Source organism: Oryctolagus cuniculus, chromosome 1 (genome assembly GCF_051225735.1).
Source record: "Oryctolagus cuniculus isolate XC-2025 breed Fujian yellow rabbit chromosome 1, ASM5122573v1, whole genome shotgun sequence".
In the NCBI taxonomy this organism is placed as follows: domain Eukaryota; kingdom Metazoa; phylum Chordata; class Mammalia; order Lagomorpha; family Leporidae; genus Oryctolagus; species Oryctolagus cuniculus.
In genome coordinates, this window is record NC_142867.1 from 1,851,232 (window position 1) to 1,866,498 (window position 15,267).

At 67.7% G+C, this 15,267-nt stretch overlaps 2 protein-coding genes across 21 annotated transcripts in view; one reads left to right on the forward strand and one right to left on the reverse strand.

The window, feature by feature from the left end:
- MOB2 (MOB kinase activator 2) overlaps positions 1–8,420 on the forward strand; it is a 33,874-nt gene extending 25,454 nt beyond the window's left edge. For 3 of the 6 annotated variants that reach the window (XM_051841369.3, XM_089311956.1, XM_002723758.6), the window contains exons 2-5: positions 1,675–1,835; positions 2,008–2,101; positions 7,177–7,301; positions 7,515–8,420. In XM_051841369.3, coding sequence (XP_051697329.3) covers positions 1,675–1,835; positions 2,008–2,101; positions 7,177–7,301; positions 7,515–7,804 — 670 coding nt within the window. In that variant the 3' untranslated portion in view covers positions 7,805–8,420. Of the gene's footprint in view, positions 1–1,674; positions 1,836–2,007; positions 2,102–6,501; positions 6,706–7,176; positions 7,302–7,514 lie in introns of those variants that run through there. The other 3 variants (XM_089311991.1, XM_089311937.1, XR_016219482.1) reach the window with 2 other exon arrangements.
- Positions 8,421–12,375: 3,955 nt separating this feature from the next.
- The window catches only part of BRSK2 (BR serine/threonine kinase 2), a 40,731-nt gene continuing 37,839 nt past the window's right edge, over positions 12,376–15,267 (reverse strand). For 3 of the 15 annotated variants that reach the window (XR_016219060.1, XM_070060731.2, XM_089311800.1), the window contains 2 exons: positions 14,830–14,877; positions 12,376–13,705 (listed from right to left, as the gene is read on the reverse strand). Coding sequence is in view for 8 of the 15 variants with exons in the window: in XM_070060731.2 (XP_069916832.1) it covers positions 13,686–13,705; positions 14,830–14,877 (68 nt within the window). In the remaining 7 variants the exon portion in view is untranslated. Of the gene's footprint in view, positions 14,101–14,829; positions 14,878–15,267 lie in introns of all 15 variants that reach the window. The other 12 variants (XM_070060580.2, XM_070060609.2, XM_070060643.2 and 9 more) reach the window with 8 other exon arrangements.

Genomic DNA, 15,267 nt, shown 5'->3' on the forward strand with positions numbered 1-15,267 from the left:
ATGCAGGTGGGGAGCAGGCGGCCTGCAGGGGGAGCCGCTGTCTCAGGACCCAGCAGCTTCCCTCCACTCCCTAGTGTTTGCTCTGGTCAGAGGCAAAAGAAGACTTTTAAAAATACATATTTCTGGCCGGCGCCGCGGCTCACTAGGCTAATCCTCTGCCTTGTGGCGCCGGCACACCGGGTTCTAGTCCCGGTCGGGGCGCCGGATTCTGTCCCGGTTGCCCCTCTTCCAGGCCAGCTCTCTGCTGTGGCCCGGGAGTGCAGTGGAGGATGGCCCAAGTACTCGGGCCCTGCACCCCATGGGAGACCAGGATAAGCACCTGGCTCCTGCCATCGGATCAGCGCAGTGCGCCGGCCACGGCGGCCATTGGAGGGTGAACCAACGGCAAAGGAAGACCTTTCTCTCTGTCTCTCTCTCGCAGTGTCCACTCTGCCTGTCCAAAAAAAAAAAAAGTATTTTTTTTTTTTTTTAAGATTTATTTATTTGAAAGAGTTACACACAGAAGAAGAGACAGAGAGGTCTTCCATCTGCTGGTTCCCTCCCCAATGGCGCAACGGCCAGAGCTGCACCCAGTCTGAAGCCAGGAGCCAGGAGCTTCCTCTGGGTCTCCCATGTGGGTGCAGGGGCCCAAGGACTTGGGGCAACTTCCACTGCTCTCCCAGGCCACAGCAGAGAGCTGGATAGGAAGTGGAGCCGCCGGGACTCAAACTGGCGCCCATATAGGATGCCGGCACTGCAGGCGGTGGCTTCAGCCGCTGTACCCCGGTGCTGGCCCCCCATGTTTCTTTGTTTGAAAGTGGCCACAAGGGGGCAGGTGTTTGGCCTAGCAAGATGGGGACCAGTTGGAGTACCTGCATCCCAGCTGGAGTGCCTGGGCTGCAGTCCCAGTTCCGCTCCTCACTCCCCCTTTGCCAGAGAGGCCGCAGTAATGGCTGAAGTATCGAGTCCCTGCTGCTCACAGGGGAGACCGGATCGGGTTCCTGGCTCCTGGCTTCGGCCTGGCCGAGCCCCGGGCATTGTGGGCGTCTGGGGAGGGAACCAGCTGTGGCGCTGCACTAGGTTGGATGACGCTGACGGAAGTAGTGTGTGAGGAGCTGTCACCCACGTGGTCCGTCCAGGTGGTCACGTGGTGATTCTTTGGCCAGAAGGACCTGCTGATGCTGGGCCAGCCCTGGCTCTTGGGGAGCCTGGGCCCCCCAGCACTCCGGGTGGAGTCAGTCCTCTGAGGCCTTCTGGGACGCTCTGGGCAGCGTGGACACCTCCCCGCGGGCTGGTTGGGTCTCCGGAGCCCTTTCCTAACCCAGCTGATGAGGGAGGCGCCCCTCGCCGCCTGCGGGGTGGGGGTGACGTGCAGCAAGTGCGCAGAGTGCCCACGCCCGGGCTCTGCTGCCGGCTCTCGAACACAGCTTGTTGGCAGGGGCCCCTCCCACCTTGGGCTTCTCAGGAGTCGCACCAGAGCAGGCCCTGAGCTGCCCCAGTGCAGCCCGTGTGCCCCGGGCTCCAGGCTCCCTCCCCAGCCAGAGGCCTGGGGTGTCTACCTCCCACTCGTCCCGGCAGGATGGTGCTGCTGGAGCCATGGGGAGGCCGCAGGAGCGGAGGGCTGGAGCCCCTGGCAGGCCTGCCCTGGGGTCTGGGCGGGCGAGGGGTGACTGTGCCGCCCCTTCTGTTCGGCAGGAAGTCTAAAGCGAAGCCCAACGGCAAGAAGCCAGGCGCCGAGGAGAAGAAGGTGTACTTGGAGCCGGAGCACGCCAGGTCCCGCATCGCCGACTTCGCCTTCAAGGAGCTGGTGGTGCTGCCCCGCGAAATCGACCTCCACGAGTGGCTGGCCAGCAACAGTGCGTGGGCGGGGGCGGCCTCTCTCCTCCCCCACCCCTCCTCCATCTTGGAGGCCCCCCAGCTGGTGCCTGGCTGCCCGGCCGCCCCCTGGGGGTGGCCTGTGGGTGGGCCTGAGCTCCCCGGGTGCCCGGCGCAGGGTCCTCACCCGGCTGCTTCTCTTCTCCCTCCCAGCGACGACCTTCTTCCACCACATCAACCTGCAGTACAGCACCATCTCGGAGTTCTGCACCGGCGAGACCTGTCAGACGATGGCCGTGTGCAACACGTGAGTACTGCCCCTGGGGCACCCCTCTGCCTGCCTCCAGGGTCCCAGGCCCCGCCGCCCCCGGGGTTCTGCGCAGCCCAACCGTGCAGGTCCCCGCTGGGGCACAGGAGGCCCAGCAGCCTGCAGAGGCCATGGGCTGCGCTCTGGGGGACGGGCCGCTCCCTCAGCTCCCCTGGGCCTCCCGTCTCACGGGGCGGGGCTGAGGCGCCTTCTTGGTGACCTCCCGACTGGCCAGGAGCCCCCGCCCCCGTGCTGCAGCAGGCCCTTTGTGTGTTTGAAGAGAACACAGGACTTGGTGTTAACACTGGGCAGATGTGCGCTCCGCCTTGCGGTGGGGCCCTCCTCACCTCCCCTGTGACAGAGAGGAGACCCCTGGGCAGGGTCCCGCCCTGCGTGAGAGAGGAGATGCGTGGCAGAGCCTCTCCACTGTGTTACAGTGGAGACCGCTAGGCAGCCCCAGCCTCTGTGTGAGAGGAGACCCCTGGGCAGCCCCAGCCCCTGTGTGAGAGGAGACCCCTGGGCAGCCCCAGCCCCTGTGTGAGAGAGGAGGCCCCTGGGCGGGGCCGCTTGGTGACTCCACACCAGCACTGGGGCAGGTGTCTGGCACAGTGGTTGAGACACAGCTGGGGGCGCCCATGGCCCCGGTCAGAGTGGTTGAGCACAGCTGGGGGCGCCCATGGCCCCGGTCAGAGTGGTTGAGCACAGCGGGGGGCGCCCATGGCCCCCGTCAGAGTGGTTGAGCACAGCTGGGGGCGCCCATGGCCCCCGTCAGAGTGGTTGAGCACAGCTGGGGGCGCCCATGGCCCCGGTCAGAGTGGTTGAGCACAGCTGGGGGCGCCCATGGCCCCCGTCAGAGTGGTTGAGCACAGCTGGGGGCGCCCATGGCCCCGGTCAGAGCGCCTGGTCCGCTTTCCTGCTCGTGGGCACCCTGGGAGGCAGCAGGTGGGCACTCAGTACCTGTGTCTCTGCCCCCGCAGGGAGACAGACGGAGCTCCAGAGCTTGGCTCCAGCCCCCTCAGTCCTGGCTGTTGTAGGCATCGGAGAGTGAACCAGCAGGGGCAAGAGCTACGTCTGTCTGTCTTGGCTCTGTCTCTGCCTTTCAGAGAAGAAATAGTTGAGGCCGTCTGATGCTGGCATCCCACTTGGGTGCCGGTGTGAGTCCGGCTGCTGCACGTCCAACTCGGCTGCCTGCCAGTGCGCCTGAGAGAGCAGCGGGCGATGCTCCCAGTCTGTGGGCCCCTGCCACATGTGTGGGAGACCCAGATGGAGTTCTCGGCTCCTGGCTTCAGCCTGGTCCAGCCCTGACCTGTTGTGGCTGTCTGGGGAGCGAACCAGGGCATGGACGCCCCCCCCCGCCCCGTTGCTGTGCCTTTTTTTAAAAAGCAGTCCAAGTTATCAGCAAGGCCTGAAGAGCCGGGCGGATCCTGGAGCTGTACGTGGAGACCCTGCGCAGAAGCTGCACGCCCACGTCCTGCGCTCCGTTCTGTCTCAGAGAGGCACTTCCCTGAAAGGCAGAGTCACAGAGAGAGGGAGGGCGACACGAGCTCCTCCGCCCACGGGTACCCTCTCCAGCGGCTGCAGCGGCCAGGGTGGGCCAGGGTGCGCCAGACCAAGCCAGGGGTCTGGGGCTCCATCTGAGTCTGCAGCGTGCGTGGCAGGGACGCAGCCACGTGGGCATCTTCCTTCCCGGGGACGCTAGCAGGGCGCTGGGCCGGAGGCGGAGCAGCTGGGATTCAGAACCGTGATCTGGGGCCGGCGCTGGGGGCCGGCGCTGTGGCGCAGCGGGTGAAGTCACCACCTGTGGTGCTGGCATCCGTATGGCTGCCGGTTCGAGTCCCAGCTGCTCCACTTCCAATCCAGCTCCCTGTCATGGTCTGGGAAAGCAGCAGAAGATGGCCCAAGTCCTGGGGCCCCTGCACCCGTGTGGGAGAACCCGTGGGAAGCTCCTGGCTTCAGATCAGCACAGCCCCAGCCGTTGCAGCCATCTGGGGAGTGAACCAGTGGATGGGAGAGTGCTTGCTCCCAATCTTTCTCTAACTCTGCCTTTCATATAAATAAATCTTAAAACAAAACAAAACAAAAAAAACCCTGCTGTGATACAGGATGCCAGTTTCGCAAGCAGTGGCTTCACCCGCTGTGCCAGTGTCAGCCCCACGCAGCCAGCGCTTTGAAAATGCAGAACAGCAAAACTGAGCGAGAGAAGAGGGTAAGGGATCCTGGTTGGAAAGGAGAGCTCGGTCCGGCCCCATTCACGAAGTGCGGCTGTAAAGCCCTCAGGGCCTCGGCCAGAGGGTGGCATCGACTGGTCAGCGGAGGACGGCGTCCCGGCCACGCGCAGCTCAGGTGCCGGAGCAGCTAGGGACGCGGCGAGCTGCTGCCGCCGCGGTGAACACAGGATCCGTGCCCAGGGGACTGCACGAGGCGCACACGCACACGCGTGCACACGCATGGCCACGTGCTCGAAACTTCCTGAAGACAGCAGCCATCTTCATGCTGTGCTCCCAGGAGGTTGCTGGGGCTTGACACCGAGCGCCCAGCGAGGGGCTGTGGCAGCGAGGGGCTGTGGCAGCGAGGGGCTTCGCCAGCGAGGGGCTGTGGCAGCAAGGGGCTTCGCCAGCGAGGGGCTGTGGCAGCAAGGGGCTTCGCCAGCGAGGGGCTGTGGCAGCAAGGGGCTTCGCCAGCGAGGGGCTGTGGCAGCGAGGGGCTTCGCCAGCGAGGGGCTGTGGCAGCAAGGGGCTTCGGCAGCGAGGGGCTTCGCCAGCGAGGGGCTTCACCAGCGAGGGGCTGTGGCAGCAAGGGGCTTCGCCAGCGAGGGGCTGTGGCAGCGAGGGGCTGTGGCAGCGAGGGGCTTCGCCAGCGAGGGGCTGTGGCAGCGAGGGGCTTCGCCAGCGAGGGGCTGTGGCAGCAAGGGGCTTCGCCAGCGAGGGGCTGTGGCAGCAAGGGGCTTCGCCAGCGAGGGGCTGTGGCAGCGAGGGGCTTCGCCAGCGAGGGGCTGTGGCAGCAAGGGGCTTCGGCAGCGAGGGGCTTCGCCAGCGAGGGGCTTCACCAGCGAGGGGCTGTGGCAGCGAGGGGCTTCGCCAGCGAGGGGCTGTGGCAGCAAGGGGCTTCGCCAGCGAGGGGCTGTGGCAGCGAGGGGCTTCGCCAGCGAGGGGCTGTGGCAGCGAGGGGCTTCGCCAGCGAGGGGCTTCGCCAGCGAGGGGCTGTGGCAGCGTTCAGGACTTCGCTGAGAAGAGTAGGGAGAGGTTGCAAGGCGCACATCCCACAGAGCGCCAGCGCTCCGAATGCGCGAGGCCCTCAAAGGTCGTGCCGGGGACGCGGCCAAGCACGCGGGAGCCCCGTGGACTGGCAGTGCCGGCCCCCTGGATGGTGGTTGGGCAGTGTCTTGTGAGATGCAGCCTGCACTGACCGTGGGACCCAGCGACCCTCCTCGGGGTGCTGCCCCAGAGGGGTGTATGAGCCACGGCCGCATGGACATCTGCCTGTCCAGGAAGGTTGTCGCTCTCCCATCCCGATGTGCCCCCGACAGGACAGGGCGCAATGTGCTCCCGCAGGGCGGCGGGTGGCAGCCCTGCAGCCGGCCATGGCCATCTCGGCAGCCACCAGGCGGTGGGCTCCGGGGCCTCACTGGGCACATGCAGGGCGGCCGTGAGGGTGTCACGGGGTGGTGTGTGCGGGGTTGTGGTCGTGGTTCCGTGAGCCTGTGCAGGGGTCAGAACTGAGACGTTCCCACCAGGACAAGTCGGTTTTGTCGTGTGGTTTTTCAAGTGAGATGCAGACAATGGCAGGGTTGCGTGGAGGCGGGGTCCTGCCTGCAGAGTGGCTGGGACCGCGGTGCCCGGGGCTGACGCCCAGGAATGTGCGCTCCAGCTCCTGCCTCGGCCTCTCTCCTGGCACACCCTGCACTGGGGGGCACCGCACGCGCAGGGAAGAACTGCTGGGGCCAGGGGTCTGGGCCCTTCCACGCTTGCCTGGGGCTGGGCCGTCTGGGTGGTGACGGCAGAGAGGTGCCCTGTGGTGGGCACGGCCCCCAGCAGGCTGGAGCAGCAGCTGCCTCTGAAACCACCGCTCCCATCAGGCCCGACACAGAGCCCTGCGCGGGGCGTAAGCGAGTCCCCTGGTTGCACTGTGGGGGCAGCGTGCTGGGAAAAGGTGGTCCTGGGACCCCTGGGGAGGGGCCTGCTGGGAGGTGGCCCCGCTGCCTTTTATCCTGTGGAGGGTCGGGTGCCCGTGGCAGAGGCTTGGAGCCGTCTCAGTGCCCCCGTGACCCCCTGGTACCTCTGGCGACCCCCGTGGTCCCCACTGCCCACCCTGGTCCTACCACAGCCGCACAGGTGCTCGCACAGAGGCGCTGCCGAGTCAGGGCGTAGCCGTGACGTCACAGCTGTCCGTTCCTCGCTTAGGGTCAGGCTGGCCAGGAGAGGCTGTTGATGCTCTGCAGCTGCCACGACCCGGGGGCTCTGTTCTGCTGGCGGGCTGGCCGCCCGCCTGGCCACGCGGGGGTCTCCGCTGGTGCTCGGCGAGCTCCCGCTCCCAGGGCACGGGGCTGGGGTCCGCCTCGAGAGCCGTCTCCGAAGCCGGTGCCGAGACCACGTGAAGTCGGCCCGGTGAGGAGTGGGCGGTGTGTGGGGAGGGTCTCTGAGGCCCGGCTTAGTGAAGGCAGAGGTGACGGGTGTCACAGGGGGCGGAGGCCCTGGTGGTTTGCTGTGCTGGGGGCTGGAGGGGGGGGGGTGTGGTGGTCACATGACCAGGAAGCGCACCTGGCTCCTTCCTGGCTGGGCTCTGTGCTGAGGGCCCTGTCCTGGCCAGAGTGCTGGCTGCACGGCCCCCAGAGGCCCCGCGCTGCCTCCAGGAGGACAGGGAGCCCTGAGTGCTCTTCAGATTCACGCAGACAGCACGCGTCTGTGGGCACACAGGTGGAGGGCAGGTGGGGACAAGCCCCATGCCCTTCTCCGTGTGCGGCAAATGCAGCCGACCCTGCCTGCAGTGGGCTGCTCCCAGCCCCTCAGGCAGGCCCATCCCCTTGTCCGACTGCTGAGTGCCCCCGCCGCTGGGCTGACCACGTCTCTGCCCCACAGACAGTACTACTGGTACGACGAGCGGGGCAAGAAGGTCAAGTGCACGGCCCCGCAGTACGTGGACTTCGTCATGAGCTCTGTGCAGAAGCTGGTGACGGACGAGGACGTGTTCCCCACAAAGTACGGTACGTGGCCCTGCAGGGCGGGTGTGGCGCGAGGCCGTGGGTCCCTCCTCCATGCTCTGGCCTCTGCTCCGTGCCCCGGCTCACAGGCCCGTGTGGGCACACCTGGTCCCCACTTTAGCAAGGCCCCCGCCGGGAGGTGCCGCCCGGCGGCCGAGCTCGGGGAGCACGGTGGCATGGGCCTCCCTGGCGGGCCTGACGCCGCGGCTCCCCCAGGCAGGGAATTCCCCAGCTCCTTCGAGTCCCTGGTAAAGAAGATCTGCCGGTTCCTGTTCCACGTGCTGGGCCACATCTACTGGGCGCACTTCAAGGAGACGCTGGCGCTGGAGCTGCACGGACACTTGAACACTCTGTACGTCCACTTCATCCTCTTCGCCAGGGAGTTCAACCTGCTGGACCCCAAAGAGACCGCCGTCATGGACGACCTCACCGAGGTGCTGTGCGGTGGCCCCGGCGGGGCCGGCGGCGGGGGCCCAGGGGCACAGAACCACGTGAAGGAGAGATGAGCGGGCCGGACCGAGGCGCACAGGTGCAGGGGGACGGCTGCGTGTCTGCGAGTGCAGTGCCGTGCACGCGGCCCCGAGAGGCCGGGGCCCGGGCTGCGCCGAGCATGGGGTCCCGACACCGACGGCCGGGCCGCGGCTCCCGGCTGCCCCGTTGGATGGATGCGTGCCGTGTGCCGGGAAGAGCCTTGGGTTCGTTCGTTCGTTCACACGCTGCCGGCCTGACGCTTCGAGTGTTCTGCAGGGCTCTCCTCTCCTGGGTCCTCCGCGCAGCCCCCGCCCCCCACCCCGGGCCTGGTGGGAGGTGGGGCTCGCTCCAAGGAGGGGGTCTGCAGCCGGGGCTTCTGCTCTGGTTGGAGGGTGGGCTGCTGCTCTCGCGGCCCCGCCTGCCACGCCTGCTCCCTGCCTCACCCGGGTCTCGCTGTTGGTGGCTCAGAGCCCAGGGAGGCCCAGGTGGCCTGGGAGGCTGTGCACCTGCTGCTTGCTCCTGCCACGCAGGGAGGGGTCCTGGTGTGCAGGCCCCGGGGGGGCTGAGGCCCCGCGGAGACGCCAGGTCAGCAGAAGGCTGGGCCGGGCTCGAGTTCCTCTGTTCAGTAATAAAGAGAATCCTCTCAGGTCAGAGCCCTGTGTGCGTCCTCAGCGTCTCGGGGACCCCGCCCTGAGGGCAGGGGGCTGGAGGGGAGGCCTGGCTGCTCCCGCACGTGGGCAGCCCCATGGATTGCTGGCAGCAGGTGGTCCCGAGCCTTCCCTGCAGCTCCTGGGTGGGCAGGGGAGGTGGGGGCCAGAGTCCCCTTCCTGTAGGGACTGCCCACAGGATGCCACGGGGCCACGCCCAAGTCACTAGACCAGATCTCTGCCTGCTATGCCCCTGGGCCCCACATAAGGGCTCTGCTTCCAGGCCCCGAGTGCACATGCCAGGACCCTGAGGCAGGTCTGAGCTGTAGTCTAGCTGGCCCAGGACCGGAGTGGGACGAGGGAGGGAAGAGGCTGGCCCGGAGCTTGGAGCTGTGGCCCGCCACAGTGCTGCACCTGCCGGCTCCCAGAATGCTCAGCGCTGCCCCAGGACCCCTTACTAGGGAGGCTCACCCGGGTGCCTGCTCGCCTGGCCCCCAGCCCAGCCCGTATGTGGTGCCTGTGGCTGAGCGGCACTTCATTGGTGTTCCCACACCACCACCAGCTACGGCCACCTCCCCCGGCGCCTGTCTCCCGTGGCCTGGGCTGGCCATCGCCCTGTCTGGTCTCAGCCTCCCCCTGGCACCTGTCTCCCGTGGCCTGGGCTGGCCATCACCCTGTCTGGTCTCAGCCTCCCCCAGCGCCTGTCTCCCATGGCCTGGGCTGGCCATTGCCCTGTCTGGTCTCAGCCTCCCCCTGGCACCTGTCTCCCGTGGCCTGGGCTGGCCATCGCCCTGTCTGGTCTCAGCCTCCCTCAGCCTGTCTCCCGTGGCCTGGGCTGGCCATCACCCTGTCTGGTCACAGCCTGTCCTCCCTCCACCCGAGAGCTGCCGCCTCCTGACAGCCTGTCCCACCACCGGCCCAGAGTCCCACAGGCTCTCCCCAGTCCCTTGGTGCACGATGGGCCAACCAGGACCACCCCCAAAACTCCACCGCTTCTGGACCCAACTCGTAAGGTCACCAAGCCTGTCCTGGAGGTAGGCTCCCTCCTCTCTCCTCCCTCGGACTGTCCTGGAGGTAGTCTCCCTCCTCCATCTGACTGTTCTGGAGGCGCTTGCCCTCCTCCCTCTGACTATGTCCTGGAGACGCTTAGCCTCCTCCCTCTGTCCTGGAGGCGCTCGCCCTCCCCCCTCTGACTCTCCAGGAGGCGCTTGCCCTCCTCCCTCTGACTGTCCTGGAGGCACTCGCCCTCCTCCCTCTGACTCTCCAGGAGGTACTCGCCCTCCTCCCTCTGACTCTCCAGGAGGCACTCGTCCTCGGCCCAGCCCCCAGAGCTGCCGTACCCTCTGCCGATTGGAATGTCGGTTTTCGCCCGGCGGAGCCCACTTTGATTTCTGACTTCTCAGCTCAGCAGGAATTTGTTTCGTTCAAGCCCCTGGGCCATGGGGACTGGGCAGTGGCCGGAGGGGCGTGAGGCTCCCCAGCGGGTGGAGGAGGGGTGCTAGTGGCCCTGCGGGACGCCCTGACTCCCCTGGGAGTACTGCCAGGAGGGCGTGAGCAGACGCGTGGCAGGGTGCACGGGGCCAGGCCTGCGCGGAGCCCCCTCTGGCCAGGGCAGGAGCCCGGCTGGGTCATGCTCGCTGGCTGTGCAGGAAGAAGGAGGGCGCCGAGCGGTTGTTTCCGAGCCGCGTGGGCGGCCGGAGGGAAGGAAAACCGAGGGGCCTCGGCCTGAACGCGCTGCAGCAGACCCCCAGTGGGTGTGGCTGGGCGGCCTGTGGCTCGATTGGTCACCCCCTCGGCCACCAAGGCCAAGCCCAGCGCCAGAGAAAAGGCAGTCTTGGAGGAGCCCGGCATGGGAACCCTGGCAGTGTAGACGGAAGGCGGGGGCCAGGCAGCGTGGCCAGAGGAGAGGCCGTCAGACCCCAGAGTGTGGGCAGCACACGGGGCTGTGCCTGGGGAGTGGTGACGCCCCGCGCTCTTCCACTGCTGGGTGTGCGTGTGTGTGTGCGCACGCATGCGTGTGTGAGAGCTCCCCACTGCTCTGTGTGTGTGTGTGTGTGCGCACACGCACGCGTGTGAGAGCTCCCCACTGCTGGTTTTTGGGTTGCTCCTCCAGCCGCCTGCAACAGCCCGGCCTGGGACAGCCCTGAGCCAGGAGCTGGAAACTCCACCAGCGTCTCCTGGGGGGGGGGGGGGCGCAGGGGGCAGGGACCCACGCACTGGGGCCGTCACTGCTGCCTCCCGGGACGTGCGTCAGCAGGGAGTGGAAACGGAGCTGAACCCAGCCCCTCTGATAGGGACGCCGGCGTCCTGACCATCGGGGCAGGTGCCCCCCTGCGGCCGACGCTGGCACCTGCCTGAGCCCCAGGTCCCCAGGGAGAGGGACCTGCCCCGGTGGGCCGTGGTTTTGGTGGTGGTGCTGGGCCCTCAGCCCGTGAGGGCACGGGTGGAGACTTGGGGACCTCGGGAGGGACGTGCGTGCTTTGCGTGTGGCATGGGTGTGGGGCTGTGGGGGCAGGCAGGGACCTGTGGCTGTGCCTGCTGACGCTGCAGGTGGCGTTAAGGTTGCCACCTGCGACCTGGCGAGGGGAATGGCGCAGGGGGTAACCAGACCCCTCCGTTGGGGGGAGGCAGAGCGCAGCGGCTGGAGAGGCGGGGCCCGGGAGCCGGGGAGAGCAGGCCGGCAGTGGCTTCCTGAGCCCAGGGAGACCCAGGTCAGCAAGACCGGCCCGGTGCTGGCGCCACGTTTGAGGTAACTGGTCAGGAGCAGCGACAGGAAACAGACGCCAAGGCCACAGAGCCCTGGGAGGATCTGCTGGACAGTAGCCCGGGGGCACGTGGCTGACACCCTGGCTGCGGTCGCCCCAGGCAGGAGGCTGCCGCCCCCCGCCGCCCCCAGCTCTTCCAGCGTCGCTGATTCCAGGGGACCCTTGGGCAGTGGCAGGGAGGTCACGAGAGGCCTGGAGCGTCAGGAAGCCACTCCCCAGGCCGAGCACCCTGGTGGGGTGGGGCTGGCACAGCGCCAAGCGCCTTCCTCCTCGAGGCCCCATGGGCTCAGCCCTGCCGCGTCGCACAGGCTCCTCAGCAGAGCGCCTCGCGTGTGTGCGCCCACCCTCTCCATCTGCAGCACCCCGCTGCCCGAGAGCCTGGGCAGAGCCTGGCCTTAGGTGGGGCCCCGCCGCCTGCGTCGCGTCCGAACGTCTCTGCTGGACAGCACAGGGCCCAGCGGGCTCGCTGCTCGGGGTGCACGTCCTCACGTGAGCCCTCGTGTGCGTGCCAGCAGTTGGCCGTGGCTTGTCACAGCTGGGAGAGCTTGGTGTCAGAAGTGGGGCTGCAGGGGACACCCCAGGCCCCCGAGGCTGACGTGGGTCTGAACTCGTCCAGAGGGTGTGGGACAGCAGGGGCCTGTGTGCCCCGGCCACTGCACAAGAGGCAGAGGCGAAAGCACAGGTAAGAAACGGCCTAGCCGTGGCCGGCAGTGGGGACCCCGGGGAGCAAGGCCCTCCCTCCCCTGTCTCAGGCGAAGACTACAGGGGACACCCCGCCGGCCAGCAGTGGCCACGCAGCCTGACCCCGTGGCCTCGAGGGTACCATGATGCTCCAGAGCGGGCAGAGACCCCCGGCTCTCCCTGGGTGCCCTCCTGCAGCCCACGGCCCTCGCCCGGTCCTGACGAGGGGACCAGGGCAGCCTTGACCTCCGGGGTGGGCAGGTGCACAGGACACGCCCCCCGCCCCCAGCTCCACGGCAGGCAGCTCCGGCATCGCGGCCTCTGCCCCACCCCGGGTCCTCCAGGCCGTGTAAACCCGGTCTCCAGGGAGCTGCTGGACGCAACACGGCCAGAGCCACGAGGGGGCAGCACTCGTCCTCTGCATGCCACCGTGCCGCCCCCAGCCCTGAGCGTGGCTCTGCTCAGCCGGGCGGTCCCAGACCCCTCCCCAGCCCGGACGAGGCCTCGCGCGGCTGTGACGGAAGGGATTTATTGTTCTGAACTGAAGTCGCTCACAGTTGTCTGACGGGGGTACACTGGATGGGGCGCGTCCACGTCCTGATGGCCGAGGTACAAAAGAGGAAGGCGTGCGGGAGGTATTGCTGTGGCGTCTGCCTCCGAGGAGGGGCCCTGCCCGCCTGCACCGCGTGGCTCTTGCTGTACAGGTGTTTGGTTGGTTCTAGAAATCCCGCCTGTGCTGGAGGTCGGATGGATGTGACCGAGGGGGGCGGTCACAGCAGAGGCATGCACACCCCCGCCGCCCCGGCGCGAGGACGGGAAGAACAGAAGCTGTAGATGGGCGCGAAGCAAGGAGGCGGCCGGGCCTGCGGTGGCGGTGGCGGTGGCGGAGTGGGCCGCGCCCCTGGGCCCCACTGTGGCCGGGGGACGCCTGCCGCTGCTCTCTCGGTCCTCGTTGTCTGTATGGGTTGTTTTTTTTTTTAAACCTTTTGTCATTTTAGTAAAAAAAAAAAAAAAAAAAGAAAAAGAAAAAAACGCCCCAGTGCCCCTGCCTCCCTGTGGGTGCCGGCTCGGGGCCTTGCGCACCCCCTCGCTCTTGGAGTCCAAACCAAGAGGCGCCCCGGCCGCAGCTCGCGCGGGGCTGCTCTGCACCGCGCAGGGCAGAGGCCGGGGCGCGTGCGTCCCTGTGTAAATATAGATCTGTGTGTATCATAGAAACCGCCAGGGCACGGACCCTGCCCGGCGCCCCACCCCCACACCCCTCTCCAAAAACAACCGAGAAAAAAAAAGTTTATAAAAATATCTTGCAGGAATTCTTTTAAAGTGTACAGTAGCTCGCCCCCGCTGCCCCCCCGGCGGCTCTGTCCTGGGGGGGCACCTTGGCTCCGGCCCCACCCTGCCCGGGACACACAGACAGACGGCAGGCGGGCACCGCTGCCGCCCCTTCCCTGAACAGAGAAGTAAAGGAACTCAATAAATTAAAACAGCAAATAAATAATACTGATCTCAGCCCGGCCTCACAGCCTGGCGGCCCCCAGCGTGTCTCTTTCCAGCTCGGGTGGGCGGCACGCGTGCCCTGCGGCCGGGCGAGGCGACGGAGCAGCCGGTGAGGCGGTGGGGCCGGCGCCGGGCCTCCCGCCGCGTGGGGACACGGCGCACAGGGCCCCCGCCCCGGAAGGCGGCGGGACGGGCTGTTGCCTCCAAGGGGTCTGGAGCCGGCGGGCGTCCTCGGGGCCCGGCCAGCCGGTGGCGCGGCGCGGCGGCAGCGGGAGGGAGGGCGGGTCCGCAGCAGCTGCCGTGGGTCGTGGCCTCGCGCAGGCGGCACGTTAACTTTTCGGGATAATTCCTGGTATCAGAGCGGAAACAAGCGACGCCGTCAGAGACAGGCAGAGACAGACACAGCGCGAGAGGAAGGAGTGAGCGTGAGCCAGTGCCCGCTCCTTCCTCCCAGGCTCCGGGGCCGCGGTCTGGGCGGGCAGGCGGCCGGGTCCACGCGGTCAGTGCTGGGCTGGGGAGGGGCTGGTGTCTACGGCGGGTGGCGGGCGGCGGGCGGCCCCGTCCTGGCCGCGTCCTTGCCCGGCGGGCGCTTGGCGTCCCCTCCGGGGCCAGCGGCCGCGGAGTCGCCGAGGGGGCCGTGGGCACTCCGCGTGCCGGGCGTGCTGGGGGCCTGGGCCGCCTGCCCGTTCTTCTCGTCTGAAAAAAGTTGTTTAATTACGTCAAAGAAGTTACTCAATGGGCTGCCTGGGTACACAGAACAGAAGACAAGAGAGAAGAAAAGAAAAAAAGGGGAGGGGAGAGAAAGAGGAAGGGCGGGAAGGAGAGAGAAACACGAATGAACACTGGGCCCTCGCCACGAGAGAGACCCGGCGGCGCGGGCGCGGGCGGGCAGCAGCCAGCGGCGGGGCCCCTCCGCCCCACCAGGCCCAGCCCCGAGGGCCCCAGGCGGCTGCAGCCTGTGCGGGTTCCCTGCTCAGGCGGTCCGGGCCCAGTCCCCAGCCAGCACGGACAGGTCAGCGGCAGACAGACAGATGGACGGATGGGTGGAAGGCATGGAGAGCGTGGGCGTGGGCGGGCGGGCAGAGCCGGGCCCCTGGTCCCAGGGGACAAGCGCACGGGCGTCCCGGGCACCACCCCCTCCTAGGCCCTGTGCGCCACCGTCCAGGCAGGCAGAAGGGGCTCCAGCCCCGCCCTGGCCCCTCAGCCCACAGTGCTGCAGGCCCTCTCTCTCCCAGCCACAGCCCATGGCCAAGCAGGCCTAACCCCAGGCCGGAGCTGCACCTTGGTGTAGGGGCCACTCCTGGCCCTGCCCTGCCCTGGGGCTGCCCCGGGGTGAGTGAGTGAGGCTGCTCCTGGCGGTGCACACGCAGGGCCCCAGGGTGCACAGGGGCAGGCAGCACTGGCCAGGCGGGCTCTAGGGTAGGTGGAGGGTGGGTGGCAGGCCGAGGTGCCAGGTGGGCGAGGGGTTCTTACCACATTTGGAAAGCCGCCCCGTCACCATTTCCATACAGTTAGTGGTGTCTGGAGTGCAGAATGGAGAGAGGGAGGGAGGCAGTGAAGAGGGTGCCCGTGCCCCGGGCTGGCCTCCCCAGCCTCTGGCTGGGGTTGTGCCCCAGAGACACAGGGCCCCAGAGAGGGGCAGGGCCTAGGTGTGGGGCGGGACCTCAGAGGGGGTGTGGCCAGGAGTGGGGCAGGGCCTAGGTGTGGGGTGGGACCTCAGAGGGGGTGTGGCCAGGAGTGGGGCAGGCCTAGGTGTGGGGCGGGACCTTAGAGGGGGTGTGGCCAGAAGTGGGGCAGGGCCTAGGTGTGGGGTGGGACCTCAGAGGGGGTGTGGCCAGGAGTGGGGCAGGGCCTAGGTGTGGGGCGGGACCTTAGAGGGAGCATGGCCAGGAGTGGGGCAGGGTCTTAGAG